The sequence below is a fragment of the Uranotaenia lowii genome, chromosome 3 (genome assembly GCF_029784155.1).
Source record: "Uranotaenia lowii strain MFRU-FL chromosome 3, ASM2978415v1, whole genome shotgun sequence".
NCBI classification, from domain to species: Eukaryota; Metazoa; Arthropoda; class Insecta; order Diptera; family Culicidae; genus Uranotaenia; species Uranotaenia lowii.
This window is the reverse complement of record NC_073693.1, coordinates 19,069,292-19,092,183: the sequence shown is the minus strand read 5'-3', so window position 1 is coordinate 19,092,183 and position 22,892 is coordinate 19,069,292. Positions and strand designations below refer to the sequence as shown.

The 22,892-nt window shown below is 34.6% G+C and overlaps 1 protein-coding gene across 1 annotated transcript; it reads left to right on the top strand.

Moving 5' to 3' along the window:
• The first annotated feature begins 1,522 nt into the window (after positions 1-1,522).
• On the top strand, positions 1,523-21,791 carry LOC129757736 (retinaldehyde-binding protein 1-like). The gene is made up of 2 exons (XM_055755022.1): positions 1,523-2,296; positions 21,045-21,791. The coding sequence occupies exons 1-2, from the start codon at positions 1,580-1,582 to the stop codon at positions 21,327-21,329; spliced, it is 1,002 nt and encodes a 333-aa protein (XP_055610997.1). The 5' UTR covers positions 1,523-1,579; the 3' UTR covers positions 21,330-21,791.
• The last annotated feature ends 1,101 nt before the right edge of the window (positions 21,792-22,892 follow it).

Here is a 22,892-nt window from a genome sequence, read left to right as displayed (position 1 = left end):
CGGACGACTGTCCTGCAAAACAGGTGTTCGCTACGAATCCGGTAGGAACAAGACGAGCGGGGGCGCAACGAGCGAGGTGGTTAGACCAAGTGGAGCGTGATCTGGCGAACGTGGGGTGCCCGAGGAATTGGAGAACGGTTGCCATGGACCGAGTGAATTTTAGGAATTATGTTCGTCAAGTTATGTCGTGAGACGGAATACTATGTAAATAAATAAATAAATTATTAAAATGATTTTTTTTTTATTATTTGTTACAGTACCCCAAATTGTTAACTCCAATTGATTTTAACTCAAAATTCAATTCAAAAAGTTACCCCGACCCCCGGCCCTTGCTTTGCTACTCTGAACGACTCCACAAGACAGTGGGTAGAATTTCGCGGAATCATTTTTAGCACTTTATTCCATTTGGCAGTCGATCGTTTGAGACATTATCATTATGCGTGTAATACCCGATATGTAAATTCAAAACGAATAAACGTAGACTGACTATGCACGAAAAGGCATTCCATTCGATACATAATTTTCAAGAATCTTAGAATCACATCTAAATATTTCTGAGAAAAAACTTCTAGAGAAAAAGATGAAATTATTTGTCCATTATCATGCTATTTGCCACCTTATCTGATACCTGATACCCCCTAGACACATAGTCATCTCGAACGACGGTAATACAATTTCTAGACACGTGTAGGATGTCCCGGACGTTTTGCAATATTTTATTGGTTTTTAACCGGTTTTGATTTTCTTTCTCCAAAAGGTTCGTGTGGCTAGATTATAATAAATAATCGCTATTATTGACAGATCTTAAGGGTTAAGCCGATTGTCGAACGAATACGGCCGAATTAATAGATCGTTCCCTGAGATCACAAAAAAAATTGATCAAAACGCTTTATTTAAAGCGAAAGTTCTGGTAATTATAACATCATTCAACAGCAATTACAGAAAACAGAAATATTGGAGCTTAAACGTCCTCTAGAAGAATTTTCAATTTTTACGGGAGGAACTGCACTTCAGGTATATTTGAATGAAAGACCCAAACGTCCATCAATCCAACCTGCAAGCATTAAATGTAACATGTCTAGACAACCCACAAGCATTCCCGCCTTTAAGCCATATGCATGCAGCGCAACAGGTTTTCGCAAATATGTAGCCCTAGAGAGTCTAGTTTCTTCAAGTTCAGACCACGTGTTGCTCCACCCATCATTGGGTAGTCCGTGGGGATATCGTTATTACCAGTAACTTAACTTGAAACACAAGTTCTTGACCACCCCGAACGGCACCCAGTTTTCACTCCAAGAAGGTATGTAAGTAGGGTTCCGAAAATAGCATCGGCAGATCGACATCAGCACCAACAACAGACTTTTGGTCGATTGCAATCGATGCAAGACAAAACAAAATCGAACAAAAATCGTGGGATGCCAAAACGAAACGAATGGCTAAGAGCGGGCGCAAAATTTTTTGGAAACCGTGTCAACCCGACGGAGCGCAATCCCCCAAGCTAGTCAGTCTAGTTTTGCGCGTCTCGTTCGTCGGTTGGATTCAGATCGGATCGGATTCATCATCAATCGGGTTGGCAAAAATGACGGTTACCTACGGAGTGGACAAGTGCCCGAAAAAGTTCGATGAATACCGCTGTACGGTGACGGAGAAATACCGGGCCGTTGCTAAGGAACAGCTTAGGGAGGATGACACTCTGAGGGAACAGGCTTTGGAAGGGATGAGGGCCTGGATTGCTAAACATCCTTATATCAGACGTTGCCGAACGGATTCCCTGTTCTTGTTGCGATTCCTGAGACAGAGGAAGTTTTCAATCCCTCTGGCCTGTGAAACACTGGAACGATACCTGGCTATGCGGCAAACTTTCCCGCACTGGTATCAGAACCTGGACCCACAGGATGCAGACATGCAGGAAATGAGCTTCAACGACGTTTTCCAAGCACTCGGATTCGATGAGCACGGACGTATTCTGATCCTGATTAAATCCCGAAACTTCAATGTGGAAAAGTTCACCCTAGTCCACTTGGTGCGGTACCTGCACATGTACATGGAAATCCTTTCGAGTGACGAACGCATCCAAATCGCCGGAATCGTCCTCATAGTGGACTGCTTCCAGACAACGATGATGCACTTTACCCTGTTCAATCTGAGCGACATGAAGAACATGATGCCGTACATCAATCATCTGCTGCCGGTGCGCTGCAAGGAGATCCACGTGCTGCGGCTGCCCAAGATGAGCGTCACCCTGGTCGATATCCTGTTCACCTTCGTCAGTCCCAAGCTGAAGCAGCGATTCTTCGTAAGTCTTTTATTTAGTAGAGTTTTCGGTTTGGCTGTTTGGGTGTTGTGTCGCTCCGACAAATAATCTGGGTCGAACCGCAAAAGGTCACATAGCGCCCGCCATGCCAGGATGACAAGATTGTTACAGCAGAAGTGATCTTTGCGAAATATTTCGCATCAACTTCGTCGTTCTTTTGCCTTTCGTTGTGCAGATCGTGGTACTATGTTTGGGACTTTGGGCCGATCAAAAGTGTTGTGTGTTTTGTTATGAATCAAACAATGGTGCTACCGATTTCAACGATCGTTTTTTAGTGTTTTGGTTTATGACCCCAGGGAACGGGGATTTCAAGGGTGTTAATTATGTTTCATTTTGAGATTTTTTTTTGTGACAGGAAAAATTGACATTAATTTAGAGATTGACGGTTTTTTTTTATATTAAAAGAAAATTGTGAAATTTTTAGATTAAATTGATTGTTAATTTAGTGCTCTAGGGTATATTTTCTTATCTCTGTAGAGTTCCTACCCTACTGAACTTTTGAAACGGCAATTAATATAGTTTTGAATTCAGCTAGGTACAGTCTATTCATAAAACATGCACAGCCATTTTTTTTCTGGAAACCGGCTAAATTTTGCTGGTTTTTGTTCCATTGATTATCCAGCAAAATTTCCAGAAATTTGAATTACTGAAAACGTTCAGCAAAATCAATTACTGGAAATCCATCAATCTCATTTGCTTGCTATCTCAATTACTGGAAATCAACTTTTTTTTTTATCAAAAAACAACCCAAAGTTTTTGGATTCTAAATAAGATTTGAAATGAAATATCAACATTAAACCCTCATGGTAGTCGTATTTATAATTAGAAATTGGTTTGTTCATTTAGCTTGAGCTACATTAATATAGATTTTTTAAACTATGTAAAATAATGTCTACTAGTTGGTTGGTAGCTTTTCGTCAAGTCTAGGACATAATGCTCCATCTGAAATAAAAATGAAATTATTAGTTTTAGCAATGCAAATCAAGTGCTGGAAAAATCAGCAAGACGGAGACTGGTTTCCAGCTAAATTTTGGATTGCTAGAAGTTCCAGCCAATTGTTTTCGCTGGAAACCGAGGCAAAAATTTACTGTTTAGTCAGTCACTGTTATGGGAATGTTTAAACTATTGACTTATGTTTTCAAAATCATCAATGCAATCAATAGCAGGTCCAATCACCTTTACCGTAAATAATAACTTGACATCTTCGCGTCAAACTTTTGACATGATTTTGCGCATATTCCTCTGAAAACGACCTCCAAATTTTGTGAATCCGGCAGACAAGCTGTTTAAAATTGTAGGGTCGATTCTTCTCAAGTTTCATCTTTATTTGAGCCCGAACGTTTTCAATTGGATTGGTATCAGGTGACTGGAAAGGCCAATCCAAAGTCACGACACTATTTTGGTCAGATTTTCACATTCGAAACTTAGAAAAGGGTGATGATGTCGGTTTTTGTTTATGAAATTGAGATTTCTGAGAAAGGTGTCGAATTTCAGACAAGTTGACTGAATCTGGTAAGAAAATCTGTAATTGATTTAGTTAAATGCTTTTTGTACACGCAAAAAAAGTTTTCATAGGTTTGTAAAAAAAAACATTTTGGAATTTTTTAGATTCCATCCATAAAGAAGCTGTTCCGATAGAGAGCGATTTTGGTGAACACTTTCTTCATTTCGCTAATTGCCATTTAGTTTTGTGGAAACGCTTTCCTTCACTCAAGCAACTCTCTCCAGCACTTACAGTCTGAATGATTGTTGTTTTGACGTTTTTTGTCTTGAAATATTTCTTCAGAACTCGAAGCGTATCTAGAAATGTTTCAAAAATAAGTTAATGAAACTTGTTATTGTTGAATTATTGAATCATTTTACGAGAGCTTGATATTTCTAAGAAGTCTGTCCGAACTGTCCGACTCCGAAAGCATGCACTGGAAATAGGAGCTGGAGACTTATTCAAAATCGCTGATAGTTGACACGATTTTTCCGGAAAACTTAAAGTGAAGTAGGATAGAACAATGAATAGAGTTTAAAATATATCAACGATAACGTAGTCCACTTTTCTTACCATACTTTTTGATCGAACACTTAAAAATATAACATTTAGGAGTATCTTATTTTACAATTATAAATAATAATACTCACATTTTGAGAGCAGAAAATGAAAAAAAAAAACAAAAAACGTTAAATTTTCCTATCGACTGGTAAGGTGATGATTTAAATGTTTTCGGCGTTTTCAGTCTCTAGAAGATGTCAAAATCGAGGTTTTTTACTACATCCGACGTTTCGGCATAATTTATTTAGCCTTTTTCAAGGAATCTAGGAACCAAAGTGTACATAAAATGGCATTAGAATTTTTGTTTAGATTTTTAGTTAAACATTAAAAACTTATGTAATCTAATTAACTTGTGTCGGAATGTTAAATTTTGTTTTTAAATTTTTGAAAAAAGGGGGTGAATGATATTGTGATTGGGTGTACTTACAGTAATTTGTCGTTTTAACTGTCCAGTATGTTTCTTGAATCTACTAAACTGTCCGATATTAAAAATTGTTCTCGTCCAGTTGTCTGTGAATGTTTGGAAAAACTTAGCATTCAAATGGATGAAAACAGCCCTTTTCTACCAAAATTGGAAAGATGCATAACGAGATTCAAGAAAACTATATTGAACATTGAAATAAGACATACATACTTCAAAATTGGTACTCTACAACAGCAAAAAACCACTATCGCTAACAAAATAACAGATGCCATTCCACCGGAAGTTTACCTTCCTTTCTTCTCCAGTCAACAGTCTTTCTATGAGAAAAATTTATGTCGCCAAGCTACCAATACAAAAAGGAAATTTTCCCAAATTTTAGAACCTGAGATATCTGTTCCCTATGAGAATAGTAAAGCAATCCATAATGCCACTACAACAGAACCGCCTCCTGAGACTTTGGCCCTCCTGAGTTTAGGCCCAAAATTCGCTCTTCCAATGAAAAACTTACACGACACCCAAATTTTTCATTTAATTGCGGATATGGAACTGATTTTGGAATCGAGCAACAACATAGGAATTCGAAATAGTAACAGATGTGGAGTTTCAAATATAATTCAGAACTACATATATCGATCAAAAAATCAGTGCTCATACCGAAATGCTACAACCGTTTTTTGTGAAAAAGCACTGAAAATAACACAACAATTTTTGAAATCAAACCCCAACGTCATAGTTATACAATCAGATAAGGGGAACAAAACTGTTATTATGTTACTAGATGATTATAAAAATAAAATGACAAACCTTATCTCTGATTCAAAAACGTATAGCCTCCTGAATAGAGATCCAACAACAGGATATGAAAAATCGAATAACAAAATAGTTCAAAGGCTTTCAGATTTGGGACTAATTGATAAATTAACAAAACGAAAGTTAACGGCCAATAATTCGATCTGTCCCAGAATTTATGGACTCCCCAAGGCCCACAAATTAGGACTACCACTACGACCAGTCGTTCCAAACATGACTGCCCCGTCCTACAATCTGTCGAAGTTCATAGGCAAAATAATACAGAATTCGATCAAGAGCTCTTACAACATCGTAAACTCTTTTGATTTTTGCGATTTCATCAGCTCCGTGACTCTACCTGTAGACTATAGTCTCATTTCGTTAGATGTAGTGTCACTTTTTACGTGTATACCTAAAGATTTAGTGTTACACGACATCATCAACAATTGGGATGATATTCGCGAGAATGCACACAACATAAACTTGGATTTGTTCTTAGAAATAGTTGAGTTCTGCATTGATTCGAGTTTCTTCAGGTTTAACTACAAATTTTACAAACAAACATTCGGAACTGCTATGGGAAATCCATTATCCCCAACCCTTGCGGATCTTGTCATGGAAGGATTACTTAAAACCGTCGTACCTAGTCTGGATTTTGAACTCCCTTTCATAAAAAAAATATGTTGACGATCTTATCACTGCAATCCTGCTGTCCAAGTTACAATATGTCATTGATAAGTTTAACGGTTATAATGAAAATATCCAATTCACCAGCGAAGTCGAAGAAAACAACAAAATACCTTTTCTCGATATGACCCTAACAAGAGAAAATGATCTAACGATCACAACAAGTTGGTATCAAAAGCCCATTGCCAGTGGAAAATTTTTGGATTTCTTATCAGTCCATCCGCTGCATCAAAAAATCAATGTGGCAAAAAACTTCATCAGTCGAGTGGAACGACTTTCCCCGAAACTAGATGATAAATCAAAAATTGCCATCATGGATTCTCATCTGAAAATGAATAACTACCCACCAACACTACGACATAGGTTAATCAACAGCAGAAAATATCCATCCAAATCTATAACAACTGATAAAGAACAATGGAAATATAAATCTATCGCATATGTTCCGGGATTAACGGAAAAAATTGGAAAATTTCTGAAAACGGATTACCCAGATGTCAAACTAGCAACGAAATCAATCGCAAAAATCAAACAGATATTCACCAAAGTGAAAGACCCGGTACCAAAAGACGATTACTCAAATATCGTTTACAGTATTCCCTGCAACGATTGTGATTCACAATACATCGGAATGACGACAAACACGTTAAAAGAAAGGATTGGAGGTCATAAATCAAACAAGAAAGCATTAGAAAAGCTACGGAATGAAGGAGCAGATAAACACGACACAAGGATGACACAACTGAAAGGACAAACTGCACTTCTTCATCACAGTATTAAAAAAGATCACACCTTCAACTTAGAACGGACAAAAATAATAGATCGCCACAGGTACGTCTCTGGTCTTCAAACTCTCGAAATGTGTCACATCGCGAGAAATGGCAACACGGTCAATAAGAAGACTGATACTGAAGGGCTAAGTATCATCTACGCTGACATCTTCAACTCCATGAAAAATATACACCAACACACCAATACACAGATAGACAATCATAACACGCAACTTTCAACAGTCAGTGATAGTGGTTAACCAAAACAAACAACAAGAAACACCAAAAATTTTTATACTGTTCTTCATCAAATTTCATTTCATCCTACTTTTGTATCATTCGTAAACATCAACACACAATATATTGTAAGCCCCCCGGCAGTAAGTAGAACATGGAGCATATAATATTGTATACAAGTTTGAATGCTAAGTTTTTCCAAACATTCACAGACAACTGGACGAGAACAATTTTTAATATCGGACAGTTTAGTAGATTCAAGAAACATACTGGACAGTTAAAACGACAAATTACTGTAAGTACACCCAATCACAATATCATTCACCCCCTTTTTTCAAAAATTTAAAAACAAAATTTAACATTCCGACACAAGTTAATTAGATTACATAAGTTTTTAATGTTTAACTAAAAATCAAAACAAAAATTCTAATGCCATTTTATGTACACTTTGGTTCCTAGATTCCTTGAAAAAGACTAAATAAATTATGCCGAAACGTCGGATGTAGTAAAAAACCTCGATTTTGACATCTTCTAGAGACTGAAAACGCCGAAAACATTTAAATCAAAAACAAAAAACTTCAAGTTATCTTCAATATATGTCCTGAGCGAATAAGCACTAGGCTCATAGGCTGATTCTGAAGCATGAAGCTATTGAAACTTTATTTTCATTATTTTTTGCTTTAATTTCAAGCTCCCATACCAGATTTTGAAATTTCATTTGAACTGAAGCGGAATAGGATCAAATTTGCAACAAATGAACTATTAAAAAAGTTAAACACCATTTTTATCTTTATAAACACGTCTTTTCTCACTTTTTTTGCATGATTTTGAAAAAAAAAGAAGAAAGGTTCATTTTCGATAGTTAATTAGTATTAAGGAGGAGGAGGAGTCTGAAACATTCGCTATAGAAATAACAAATTTTTCAGAGCCACAGTAGATTTTCTACTTAAAAACTGAAGATGGAGTTCTACTTAAAATTTTAATTTTTTTTTTGTGGATGGAAAATTGAAACATAAGCCCATATTTTTTCCTAAAAATTCTTAACTCACAATCCCTTCTTTTGATTTATTATTACTGAAATCGGCAGAAAATTTTTAAAACCTAGGAAAATCCGGGCAATAGATTTCAAAATTTTCAATCCAAAATAAGGACAGTATCCGGCAAATTTGGTCCAAACCCTGGAATAACTCAACAAAAATCAAGAAAAAAAAACACTTGATACATTTATGTTTTGGACGTAAAAATACAAATCTTTAGAACTCAATTAGAGTTTTTTTTTGTCTGATTTAGCATATTAAGGGGCATTTTTCAACGAAGTCTGGGCAACCAGAATGTACCGAACTTTTTCTAAATTTGTGTGAAATATCCGCGCAAGTCCGGGTAAAACCATGCAACCTAGTAATAATATTTTCATTTTGATTCTAAACTCATGATATTCCTCCATTTTGAACTTTAAAAACAAAAAAAAAAATACTAATAAGGAACCTTCCGTTTCCCGAAACTTAAATGCGACATCAACATTTGTTGCACACAACGATTGAAACTGTATGGTGAATAACCGATAATAGAAATTTATTTTCAAAATTAATCGTTATTTGGTCTCAGAACAAATTATGCATTATTGTTTATTTCTTATTTACTATATCTTTTGTTTTTATTTTTCTATTTGAAGGTAAAAAATCTTGATGAAAACTATAAATAAATACTGTGGGTGAATTCAAAGGAATCACAGACAACTTAAAAATCAAAAATAAATATTAAAATTGTTTGAATGCGATAACGGCTTCAAATATAAGTACCTTTACCCCTTTACCAAGGCAAATACAAACAAAGTTAATTTTCTTTTAAAAAACTTTCAAAATAAACATCCTTACAAGGAAATTTGTTTTTATTATATGTGTGTGAGGGAAATGGTATTTTTTATTAGTGTTTCAGAACAGTACTCGTTCGATCTGAGCGTATTTTAGAATTTTTTAGATCGTTTTTCCGTATATTTTTTTAATTTTCCTGATGTTCTGAAATTTAAACGTTTCTTTATAATTTCAGTTTCGATATCTTTAATTAACAAAAAGAATAGACTTTCTTTAACAATTGAAACATGCATTAGAAAATAATCCAAAAAATTTGAATTGAAGATTATTTAAATATTACCATAAGGAATAAACAATTTTCAACCCTTCAATTTAAAGTTTTTAGTTTTTCTATTTGAATAATTCAACGGGAAATAATAGGGGAGATAAGCGCCTAATGGCCACCTTAAGGAAGACGCTTATTTAACCATAGAAAACAGCTATGATATGTGACTTACATCATTGTTTTGTGATCAGACACTAAAAAAGCCTATTTCCTAACTGGCTGATACTTGAAAAAGTAGATAAAAACGTTTAAAAATGCATTTTAAAAAAATTTGCCGAAAGCTGAAAATCAGTCACTATACGGGCATAATGAGAACCCCCATTGGGGCAGTATAAGCAACATTAATCGGGGCACGATGAGCGTTTTCTGTCGTGGAATCTAGCAGCGAATTTCACTCGATGAAGTCAACTGAACAATAGAGCTACGACTTGACTTGTTTCATCTGAAGATTTGGCGTATTGGTTAGATGTTGGAGATGTAATCAGTAGGCTTGAGTTCGATTTCTGTTCAAGGTGATTTTTTTTTATTTACCATTCATGGTCGATGCATTTTGCATTTTTTTAGGAGTAGATCCATCAGACAAAGGAATACATAAATAATGTGTGACTGTTTGTAGAATTCAAACAATTCACAAACACTCATACATTATGTTTTTGGTGCTTTGCATCACTCGCCAAGATTGTATTAGTCATATAATGCAACAATCCAAATAATCGATAATGAATGGTAAATGAAAAAAAAAATCTCCTCAAACAGGAATCGAACTCCAGCCTACTTATTGCCTCCCCGACACCTTACCAATAGGCCACATCGTCAGATATAAACTAGTCAAGCTGTAGCTCTTTAATTCAATTGACTACATTGAGTTGAATTTGCTTTAGATTAGGCATCGTACACAATTTACGTAACGCATGTAGGGGGGGGGGGGGGGAGTGGAGTTGAGTCTGCGTTACTTGCTGTTTCATAGGGGGAGGGGGGTGCTTGGTTCAGTTACGTAACAAATTAATGAAAAAAAAACATAACGACAAGAATTGTAATTTTCTATTTTTGGCGAGCAAATCTACGCACCCCTTGTTCGAGAGCATCAATGGTGGTTAAGTAGGTGCGTTCAGGGAAACACTGTTCATCAACAGCTTTTTCTAATGGACTGGATTTCAACAGGGTGTGTGAACTACTAGAGTTCAATAAGATCATGCGTTATCAAGGAGAGATCAAGCCCTTTGTTATTATTACCGCTGACGGGGGCCCAGATGAGAAACCCCGTTACTTTTTGTACTTTTACTTTTAATTTCAAAATTGAATATAGGGGGGGGGGGGGGGGGTGGTGTTTAGCGTTACGTAACTATAGAGGGGGGTCCTATCAAACGTTACTTATTGTTACATAGGGGGGGGGGAGTCCAAATTCTAGATTTTTTGCGTTACGTAATTTGTGTACGACGCCTTACCTATGCGACAGAAAACGCTCATCGTGTCCCGATTAATTGTGCTCTGTTCGCATCGAGTCAACAAATTAAAGTAAAAACGCGTTTTAAAATTGAAGAGAGAAATCAAAAAATTAATGATGGTGAAAATTGAGGAACAATGTGTCCTATATCATGTTGCAGTGCGTACATTAAAGATCGAGATGATTCAAAGATCATAAAAGCTTATTTCCTGGTGCTTGAAAATAATAATATTTTCGTCACTTGAGAACCTAGATGTTTTTGTTTAAATATTTCTGTAAATACGATAAGGAGATTTCTTTTTTGGTGAAAAATTAATACTGTAGGAAGTACGAAACTATTCCTCGTGAAAATTTATTCAACAAAATGCATACTTTTGTAGAAAAAGTAAAAAAGTACTATAAAAGAAATTCAACACATAAAGACCTATCGTTTTTTTACTTCTAAGAAGGAAAAAAATATAAAGTTTCATAAAGATTGTAGATTTTTTTTTAAATTGAAGAAAATTGCAAATCAAATGATAGACTAATATATGTACAGTACATTTATAGTTTACGGGAATCTTATCGTTTGCTTCCATGTAGAAGCGAATATAAAATATACCTACTGCATTAAGGCAATAAATGTATGCCGTCGACAGAAAAAAAATGTTTCAAGTATTTCAGTCTAATAATAATCATAGCAACCTCCATATTTGACATTTGAAAATTTTATATTTAAATTTAAAAGAATACGAAGAATTTTGAAGCCCAGAAGTTTGCGCAAATAAAAAATTCATAACTATTTGCTCGTGTAAACTTAGGCATATGACGGCAAAATAGTATCATTTTTTAAGCGGCCTCAAATTTCATTAACAGATTCATTAACAGATTCGAATTCGAATTTAACACTCTCTCTACAAAAGTTATTTGGGGAAATTCGGTCCAGGAAATTGCATGTTACAGCTGAATGAGTTTAGTGGATCGACTTTTTTAAACCTTCAGTGACTTTAAACTTTTAAGTGATTGATAAACTCTTATATTTAACAAACACTCCCACGGAGTGGAAAATTTCTAAAGTTGAAAAGAAGATACATCAACTATTTTTCAATCGTAATGATTTTTTGACGCTTGAGGGGAGGGGAGGAGGGAGTAATCACCCCGATAACACCCCCCTCCCCCCCCCCAGAGATCGAAAATTCTTTTATTATTATAAAACATTCTGCGCAAAATAAAAGTACAAAATATGATTGGCATAGGTTTTATGCCGATTCTTGTGGACCCCGTCTAAAGGCGGGTTTGGGCACTAGAGGGTCAATGTTATGTTATATCTATTGATGTTGGGGAAAATCTGAAACCACGACCAAGAGGGCTTTCCAAAGAATTTGTACATATATCTGAGGCTTGCATACTCTTAAAAGCCTCTTACTCTTTTTGTTTCGCTTTAATATGCTAAAAATCCATTTTGAATTAATATCTGAATTATATTTTGTACTTATTTGTCTTTGTTTCGCATGCTTGATTTGATATTGTAATATAAAGGGTGTCCCACCAAGGTTGCGGAAAAAACTGTTTTTTTTTTGAAAAAGTATTCTGACTTTCTGCGGTTTTACCCAGAAAATCTAAGACAGTTTTCTGTGATGAAAAATAGCATTGATTTCATTAAATAGTCTTGAGGAATTGTGTCTCTTTTACACAGAGAAAAATTAATAAACACTAACAATCTTATCTTGACTATCCAAAAAGTTCAAAGTTAGAAATCCAAAATGAAAGTTGACATTAAATATTAAAATTTTAGAAACACGTACAAAAATCGAAAAATCTGTGAAATCTTTGCATATTTTCAAAATTCTGTGTTCTATGACACAGATTATGTGATGAAAATTTGCACAAAATTCTGCTAAATTAAAGATTTTTCTGTGATTTTGGCAATCATGTGTCCCACATCAAATTGCATCACAGTATAAATGCTTTCAAAATTGCCTAGTTGACCGATTCTTTCTAAACTTTCAGACGATGAACTTTTAACCATTTGTGATCTTTTGATATTTTTACTTGATTTAAGTTCAATACCATATTCGTACAATCGTACATTAGGCCCAATTATACCCAAAAAAATTAGCGCAACATTTGAAAGCAGCTTTTTTTTTTGTACAGAAACCTACTTTTTCGTCATTTCTTCCTGAAAATTAACCTCTTTGAGCCGCTCACAGAGTGCCCACTTCAAAATAGCACAGTATTTTTCAATGGGTCTTAGTTCCGGCGCTTTGGAAGAACTTATGTTCTTGAATACAAAAGTAACTTTTTTGGCTTCATATCACTTCAGGGCATCCTTTGAATAGTGGAACGAATAAAAACAAGTCGAAATAGTGCAGTTAACCACCTTAGAGCTTATTTTGAACATTCAACTCAAGAGAGCTCTGGAAGTTTTTTTTTTACAGTAAAGCGAGTTTTTTTTGTTAAAAACAAACATCATTACCGGACCATTTTGAAATTAACTGAAATTTTTCGATGCGTCCAAACATAAAAACAACAAAGTAGCTATTAAGACGATTGCAAAATGGCATTTTGGATGAAAATCGGTCTAGTAGTTTTGCAGATGCAACCAAAACTGTAAACCTTTTTTGCGAATTGTGTTTTTTATCCAAAAGTTTGCAAAAATCACTTTCAAATGCTAGTTATACGTATTGAATGCTGTAAAAATTATATTTATGTCAAATTTTTATCATTAATTTGATGAAATATCATCTTAAATGCACAAAAAATTTGGAAAACACTTTGGATCAAAATTTTGTAAGGAGCCACTCTGTAATTTCTAGAGCGAAGTAAAGAGATTCTGCCTGAAACTGTATACAACAACTGATAAAAAAAATCATTCGGACCCCTTATCTTCTTCTGTCTCAGAACTGTGTAGTAACGTTTAAACACAAAACTGACAGTTGCAGCGCGACTACAAGTTGATTTTGCACGTCACGTTTGAAGAATTGAGTATTTTTCTGTAGATTTGTACAAAATAAATTTGCCTCATTACTCTTTGATTGGCTCTATATTTTTCATTTGTCAAAATACAGAAAAAATACCTTGAAAACTACACAGTTTCAGATTTCTTTGTGCACACTGATGCAATTTGATGTGGGACACCTTTTAGCTTCACAATTCCACGAATATTACGAATATTACGATATTCGAAAACCACTTAATTTACATTAGACTTAATATACCTACTTGAATCTTCTAAAAGGCAGCACAATCAATTGCACAAGTGTTTTCAAAATAAAAAATAAAATCAGTCTAGATTTGTGTTCTGTTCAAACAAAGACAAACTCCACCCATAGGTCTATCATCAGGTAGAGCAATCAAATGGTACTTACAATTCACAGAAATCATACAAACAAATAGTCATAATTTTGCTGGATGTTGACACGACAATTAAGCTGAGGTAAGCAAGCAAACAAACGCACAAACGCAAGATCTCTAACATCTCGTTCGTATTGTAAATATGCAGCAGCTTTGATTGGGGCGCTGAAATTTGATGAGGTGTCATTAGTCTTCTTGAGGTGGTTTGATCTCGTCTCGTGTGTTTTCTCGATCAAATTGGTTGAACACAGCAAAGCACCGAGCGATTGCTCAAGATAGTGGCTGCTGTTCGAAATGTTCAGCATCATAGATTTTTGTCTCCGGTGACAGGAAAACTGAAGGAACATTTCGACTGGAAAACCGAAATGAATGCTTTTGATTGCGTTTTTGGCAAGTTTATGGTTTCAATTCATCATCGCGACGATTGAATTGAATTGAATTTCAATGAAAGTGTCAGCTGATTTTTGAAGTTAGGAAAGTGTTGCAACGAAATTGGTTTAGTAACATGTGGAGCACTCGTAAAAAAGTTAGATATAGTATTTTTAATGAGCTTTCATTGAATAAACGAAAGACTTCAACATTTTAAGTGACGAACCTTCCTAGTAAGTTATCAAACATTACAAAAGATAATACTTTCAATTTGTCTACAACTTTTTTTCAAACAGCCAGCAATATCTAATCTATCTTGATCAAAAGGTTAATTCAGTTCAATGTATGATATTTTAAGAGCCATTCTCCGTAGAAGCTTGCTTCAGCACAAAAAATCCACTGTCAAAACCTTTTTCCGATTTCAAGGACCGCTACCTTTTCAGGGGAGGCCTTTCAAGAATATTTTCAATTGTTCGGCCATAGAACTATTAACAGACCGCGCCAGCACCATGACCATAAACAATTCTTCACAATCAATCCATTCACCCCCATTAAGCTGTATAAGCCGTAAGACATCTCATGACTTGCCATCAGCATCTTCGTCAATGGAATGGATGATTTAAATAACAACAGCAGAAAAACGTCCAGCCTTAGTGAAGAGCTGAGGACGTTGAAGAGCTGCTGCGTGCGTTGCCAAAAGCTGCACTTGACAATGACCCGAATTTGAGCCGCAGCTGCCGCCATTGCAGACTCTAAGCTGCGCCGGGTAGAGTAGAGAAGGGTGGTGGCAGTTGATTCACACGCATTCGTCGTGGTTCTTCAGCCAAAATAGCGTTATACCTATTTAAACAGAATCCGATGAAAGGTACCAAGCAAATTGATTGCATGCCTTAGTTGGTGTCTCGGTTGGCTCTACCTTGAAATTTTTTCGGAGAACCAATTGTGGGCAGAGGAAATTGAGCGTGTAGTTCGTTAAACTGGGGAAAATGGAAGTAGATTTTTAATGGAGTTTGCATTGTGACTCATCAAAATATAAAATTATAAAATAGCTAAGTAAGTAATAAATATCTTTAAAACAAGTTTTCCGTTAATTGAAAAGTTTTATTCATTGAAGATTGTGTCAGAATGATGATGCTGAATTTTCTCCAATTACAGCCCATATTTGTATATGAAAGATTTAATCCGATGTTGGTGATATTTACAATTTACAAAAACAATATCATGTGAAAATCAACAAGTGTATATAACTACCCAGCAGTTAAATTATTAGACGTTCCTTATACATTTATGTAAAAAGAGATTGTAATTGATCAACTTTACAATTTTACTCATCTTACTTTTTTTTGAATTTTCTGGATCCCTTTTTGTTCGAAGTTTTTATTTATTAAGAAAATATCTTGAATAATTTCTGATTTTAGAATTCTCACATTTTTCTCAATATAGCAATTTATTCTAAGCAAAAAAAATTCTTAGTTTCATATTTTATTTCGAGTTCCATTTTTAATGTTTAATTATTTTTAACCACGTTATTTCACAACTAGAAATCTGTTTCCTATTAATATTACTAGCGATTAACTTCTTGTCCCGCGTTTTTTCCATTCCACCAACACTAAGTTTAAAATATTTGACTAAAAACACTGCTTCCTTTTCATTCCCTTTAATTGATCGTTGCCTTCCAGCTCTGGCGAGATTTTTACCCAAACGTACCACCAAACAGAACAAAAAAAACTGATCTCAGATATCGAACTACAGCACATAATTCAGAAATCCAACAACATTTTAAATCGATATTATGTGAAAATCAATAAATATACATAAATTTACTTTAAAAAAATTAAGATTTTCAACCGTATATGTTAGTTCTCGAGCATTGATCGAAAATCGAGTCTATTGTAGGCTTACCAGATACTTTCAGAAATAAGCGGGACATTTCACGAAAAAAAGCAGGACATCGACGAAAAAAGCGGGACGTTTTAGAAACTCTTAAAAATCTTGTTTTTTAATGACCATTCCTATACATGGCTGGCTATAAATGTCAAGACCATATTATTACGACTGAAATCTTATAAATACGTTTACAGGTGTCCTGCGCGGTTGATGCGTTCGAACTTAAAGCATTTTTTTTCAATCGAAAAATATTAACATCGCTAGAACGTGCACAAAGAACCTTGCTTAACTGAACCAGATTGTTATGGTAATGCCAGATTGCCTGGTTTCATCCGGACTTGCCCGGATATTTAACACAAAATTTTTGAAAAATTCGGTCCGGCTCGGTTGCTCAAACTTTGTAGAAAAATGCCTAGATTTTGCAAAGGTTTATTCACTTTATTCCTTAAACTGAACAAAAAAACTTTAAATATAGTTATCATTGTTTTGCGTCCAAGAACGATTTTTTGAGCAAGTTTATTCTAAACAATCATAAACAGTTTATACATATGAAGCCTAAAATACGATTTAAAATTCAATTCTTTTTCTTGTTTTTTTTTTAGTAATAATAAATTTACCCAGTTTTGGTTGACAATTTTGTAATCAAATGCCCAGATTTTGCAGGTTTTTAAATAAAATAGCACGGATTTGCCCGAATACGTGTCCCGAATACGTGCTGAAAAAATACTGGCATAAAGTCAATTGGCAATTATGCAAAGTATTAAACGTGTTTTTTCCATCCAACTTATTAAGTTTTCAAACTAAATGTATTAGCTTGTCAGATTGTCTGGTTTGCCCGGACTCGCTCGGATATTTTAAATAAATTTTGGAGGAAATCCAATCCGGCCTAGTTTCTCGAACTTCTTTCAAAAACCTGGATTTTACCCGGATTTATCCACCTTAGTTACGTAATAAATCAAAAGTCTTAAAATGATTTACTGGATTTTTGTAAATTTTTTTATGCATAATTTTTTTTTCAGCTAATTTTATCAAAACAATCATGAAAGGTTTTTTAAAAGATAAAAATATGTACCTATTACATATTTATAATATGCCGATGGGTTGCGATGAAAAAAAAAGGTTCAAGTGTTTTTCTTCTTGATTTTTGTTGAATAATTCCTGGAGTTTGACAAAATTTGCACGGGTATTGGCCGGATTTTGAGATGAAAATTTTAAAATCAAATGTCTTGAATTAGCCAGATTTTTAAATAAAATATTCCCGATTTACCTATCCGGTTACTTTCTGAGAAAAGAAATCTTTGAAACTCATTCCACAAGTTTTTTGCGACCTGAACCTTGGAATTATTTGACAGTTTTTCGTTTTTTAATCATTAATTTTGATGAAAAAAAAACTTGAAGTGGGCTTATAGAAACGTCCACCCCAAAACATGTGTTTCTTTTTCAGCTAATGATAGTAGATTTGAGTCATCTGTTTGTAAAATAAGTGTAATTTTGAAAGACCTATCAAATGGTAAAATTTCAGGTTACCATCCGTCCCGCAAAAGTGGGACATGTCCCGATTTTTTGTTGAATATTCCGCCATCCGCTTTTTCCTCAAAATGTCCCCCTTTTTTTGAAAACTTTTAGAAAGTTTACTGTTTTCACTTAAAAAATCAAACTTTAGCCTAAATTTGGATTCACTGGTTTAACACTGAAAGTCTTTTAAAAACGTCTTTTATCTAATAATAAGCAGCATTTTTCAAAGTTAATCAAGACAATACCAAAAAAACTCTAAAGTTCTTAGCTTTACAGTAAGATTCAGCGTTCAGTTGAGCGTCCTTGGAGAACGTTCAACTAATGCAACGTTGGAATTTAGAAATATTGTTTAAGTTGCTTCAATCATGATGTTTTTTTTCCGGAATCTTCATAAAATTGCTTTTCTTATTTTACATATTATACACCACCTTTTGACTGAATTATCGAAAGTATGCTAGGATCGAAATTTTCTTGAGTTTTGAAATTTTTAAAACAAATTTGAAATATATTTGTTATCACACAAATGTTTTCTACGCGGTCTCGAAAAATTTTCTCACAAATACCTTGGATACTTATTTGTTTTCATAAAATGATTTATGCTATGATATTGCTCAGAACATATTATAGATTCGAACATTTTTTATCAGTCAGTCATAACTTATTCAATAGGTTGACGAATAAAACTCCAATTTCTAAGTTCAAAAGTTATTGCTGTAGGGTTCTTAATCATCAGTTCTTGTACATCTGAATCAAGGTATCTATATTTCACATAACGTAAGTGCACGACACTATTCAAGCATCAATTAGAAAGTGTTTGTTTTTAGTTTTGAACTTGAATTCTTATTCCAAAATTTGAAGATTGAATTTGAAAATTAATCTGAATTTCAACTCATGAAAAAAAGCTTTCTTATATAAAACGAGAAAAATCATTTTTACTTCGAGCCATTGGAATTTTTTTTGTTTACCAAAATCGTAAATTTAGACCTGATTATAGTTTTCAAAGCTTTAAAATGCAATACTTCAGAGGAGTTGATATATGATTTCACAAAGTTCACAAAGCTATACCTATCAACACGGGAACGTTTCAATTTGACGGGTGGAAGAAAGCCTAACTATTGAATATTACTGTAGTACTGAATAATATCTTTTGAACTATAACTCAAAACGTATTGCGATCTTGCAGAAAGTTGCTGAGTAAGACAAGACCTTGAATATTCAAAACTCAGAAACGGTCACCAGAGATGCCAGAAATAATTATGAGGGTTCTACTGAATTTTTTAATGGTTATTTTTTAAAACGATATATCTCTGTGACTAAAAAATCTAATCTAAATCTAAAATGCGACTCAAATTAAAAGTAATGAATTCCATAACTCAATAACAGTTTTCGTTTTGGTGCTATTTTTTTGTTCATTTATTATAAATGTCGAATTTTTCCTTGAAATTACCGTATTTCCCGTCTTTGAACCGCCCTAACACCACAAGAGCTCATGGATGAAAACTAACACCAGATTCGAATTCTGGATCTTAATTCTCTACATTAATTTATCGGCCTTATCGGTGAAAAGTGATGTTCTTTTTAGTAGGGACTTTATTTGTATTTTCGTAGAATTCCATCTCACGACATAACTTGACGAACATAATTCCTAAAACTCACTCGGTCCATGGCAACCGTTCTCCAATTTCTCGGACATCATACATTCACCAGATTACGAAATTTTATAGATGGATAGAACGTTAGAAGAAATGAAAGATGGTGAAAATGAGATTAAATTCCTTCAACATCATGTTCCAAAGGGTGATACGGTCAAAATTTGGTCAATATCAACTTGACGTATTTCTTTCATTTTGCATTTAAAAAACCTGAACACCCCTCATTATGAAGGTGTGTGTATGTGTGTGTAGAATGTTGCTCCTATTTTGATTTTGAAATTCACTCTTCAGTTGTCAAAATGCCGTCCAAGGAAGAAGAGCAGCGTATCAAAATTTTACTCGCGCATCGCGAAAATCCGAGCTACTCGCACGCAAAGCTGGCAAAATTGCTAAAAGTAGCCAAATCAATCGTTACAAAAGTAATTAAAGTATTTGGGGAACGTTTGTAGACAGCCAGGAAGTCTGGATCGGGGGGAAATCGAAAACTGGAAGCCACTGAGACGACAAAGAGAGTCACCGGTAGTTTCAAGCGAAACCCTAACCTCTCTCTCCGAGATGTCGCAAATAAGCTGGGTGTATCGTCTACAACCGTGCATCGAGCCAAAAAACGAGCCGGACTATCGACTTACAAGAAGGTAGTGACTCCAAATCGCTATGATAAACAAAATACGGCGGCCAAAGCGCGACCCCGGAGGCTGTACACGACGATGCTGACAAAGTTTGACTGCTTTGACCGGATTTGGCATCTTGCCATTACGGTAAAAAGGCCATGGAATGGTACGCCACCAACAACGTGCAGATGGTTCCCAAGGACAAGAACCCTTCCAACATGCCAGAGCTCCGCCAAATTGAGAAATACCGTGCTATTGTCAAGCGGAACCTAAAGAAGACCAGAAAAACTTCTAAGGACGGGCAGCAGTTCAAGGCAAACTGGCTTTCTGCGGCGAAGAAGGTGGACAAGGACAAGGTGGCTGTACAAAATCTGATGGCAGGGGTTAAGCGTAAGGCCCGGAAATGCGGATTTGGAAAAGCGAAAGCCTAACTGAATATTTTTCCTGAATTTTATACTAATTAAACTTGAAAAAGAAATTTAATTTGATTTTTTTAAATAACGATTTCACCGAATTACACGCGTTTTCAATTGACCAAATATTGACCGTATCATCCTTTATGATTCAATAAATTGATTAACAGCAGTTTGTATCGATTTTTTAAACAGCTTTCAAATAAAAATTAAACTTGTAGCACTAAATCAGGACTGAATGAATGGCTCCCAAAATTGTTAATCCTTTTTCCGGCATAAAAACAACCTAAAAAGTTATGGAGTTGAAAAAAATTGTAAAATAAATGTTATCGGATCAATTCGATATAAATATCTTATTCAACATGAAATCAACATTTGTGACGATGCCCATTTCTTATTTTTTCCATCCCTCTCCACAGTTCCACAAAACGTTGATCGACGCCAAGAAGTACCTGGACAAGAGCCTGCTGCCGTCCGAATTCAACGGGACCAACGACTCGATGGAGCTCTCGAAGCAGTTCCACCAGCAGGTTCAGGACTCCCGGGACGAGCTCATTCTGCTGGATCAGATGGAAATCGACGTTTCGGCCTATTCGGCTCTCTGGAACCAAAACCACCCGTCGGCCATCAACGGCAGCTGCGGAAAGGCCACCGAAATCGAGTCCGGCATGGTAGGCAGCTTCCGGAAGTTGAACATCGATTGAGCTTCGCTAGTAGCAAAGCATTGATTCGTATTTTGGGTAGCATCTTTACCGATTCGCTGTAAAATTAGCGTTAGGAATCCGTTTGTCTACTTAGGTATTCTGCATAATTTTGCCAAAAAACTCGTTTGTGTTCGGTTTTCATTCGCTATATATGTAAAATAAAACATTTTCATCACTTAGTGTTTTTTTAGGTTCACGGCCAGATTAGGTTGCGAAATAGCATTAACATTTACATAGGTTTGAAACTGGTCCTAACGGTGCAAATATTTAGGGTCATGATTATTCAATAGTTCAGAAAAACCATTAGCTTATTCAAACTCGTTCGCACATTCATATGATCAGAATACTGGTCTGAACTTCCTTCCGAACAGGTTATTTGTGGTTTAGTTTAGAAGAAATTAGGCAATCCAAACAGGAAAATCATGTTTATAAATATTACTCATCACTTTATAACTCATTTTTATTTTGTCTTCAGACCAGAACATTCATGATGAAGAGGTTTAAGATCTGTCAATTGAAAATTCCATAATATCTACCTAGTGTTGTGAATCAGATTTAAAGGTATTATTATATACATAATTAGGTTTAATGTAAGTGAGATAATCAAAGTTAATTTAAGTCTAATCTTGAAAAAAAAAACAATATCGTATTACTATGAATGATGATTAAATATGATTTCAAGTTTTCTTAGTTTTCCTTCAAAAAATTGTTTTATTTCGTTCGAGTTTAATAAATGATGATAATTTCTGACTATTATTTATTCTTTGTAAATTTAATAGGAAACGTCAAACGCTATTTAACCATTACAAATTAATTTTCAGCCTTAGAAAAGAGTCATGAAAAAGGTTCAAAAGAATTAAAACTATCAAGTTTTTGACCAGCAACTGAAGGTTTATATTACTTTTGAAACTTGAAATAGGATGAGCGAATCAAATGGAAAGGAAATGGGGAACAGTGTTCAGTTTTATTTTTTTATGGACCTTAAAGATTCGTATTTACTGCTTCATATCCAGGATATTAGAAAGCGAATTTACTAAGATTTTATTTTTCCTTGTGGGTGACCGGAAATTTTTCTCCGCAAAATATACGAAACAGGTACTTGAACACAAATCAATTTTTAAATACTTAAATAAAAATGAAATTGAGAGTAAGGAAATTTCTGATATTACCCATTTGAAATTTTAGGATTGAACGAGAAATTTACCAAAATAAAAGTATGATTTGAGAATCCAGATTTCAACTGTTAGTCAAAAGTTTGAAATTAAATGTTTTGAAATGAAACAAATCAATTGAACTGAAAAAAAGATCACCGATCTACCGATAACCACGTTTGAAATTATTGAAATTTATCTTTAAATAGGTTTAGAACAGTATACTTCGTTTCAGTCCATTTAATTTATTTTAAATGAAGTCTTCAAAAATATTTTTACTAAATATCCACAAAGCAAGTTCAACTCACACGCTTCCAAATCACCTTACCTGTTAAACAATACGTTGTTTGTTAACAGAGATACGAGTAAAATGAAATTGCATGTTTTAGAAAAGTGACCTTAAACTTTTGGA

Bases quoted from the DNA above. Each gene is read 5' to 3' on its own strand.
- LOC129757736 (XM_055755022.1), top strand. From the start codon at position 1,580: ATGACGGTTACCTACGGAGTGGACAAGTGCCCGAAAAAGTTCGATGAA. The intron at 2,297-21,044 runs GTAAGTCTTTTA...CCCTCTCCACAG, and splicing joins AGCTGAAGCAGCGATTCTTC to TTCCACAAAACGTTGATCGA.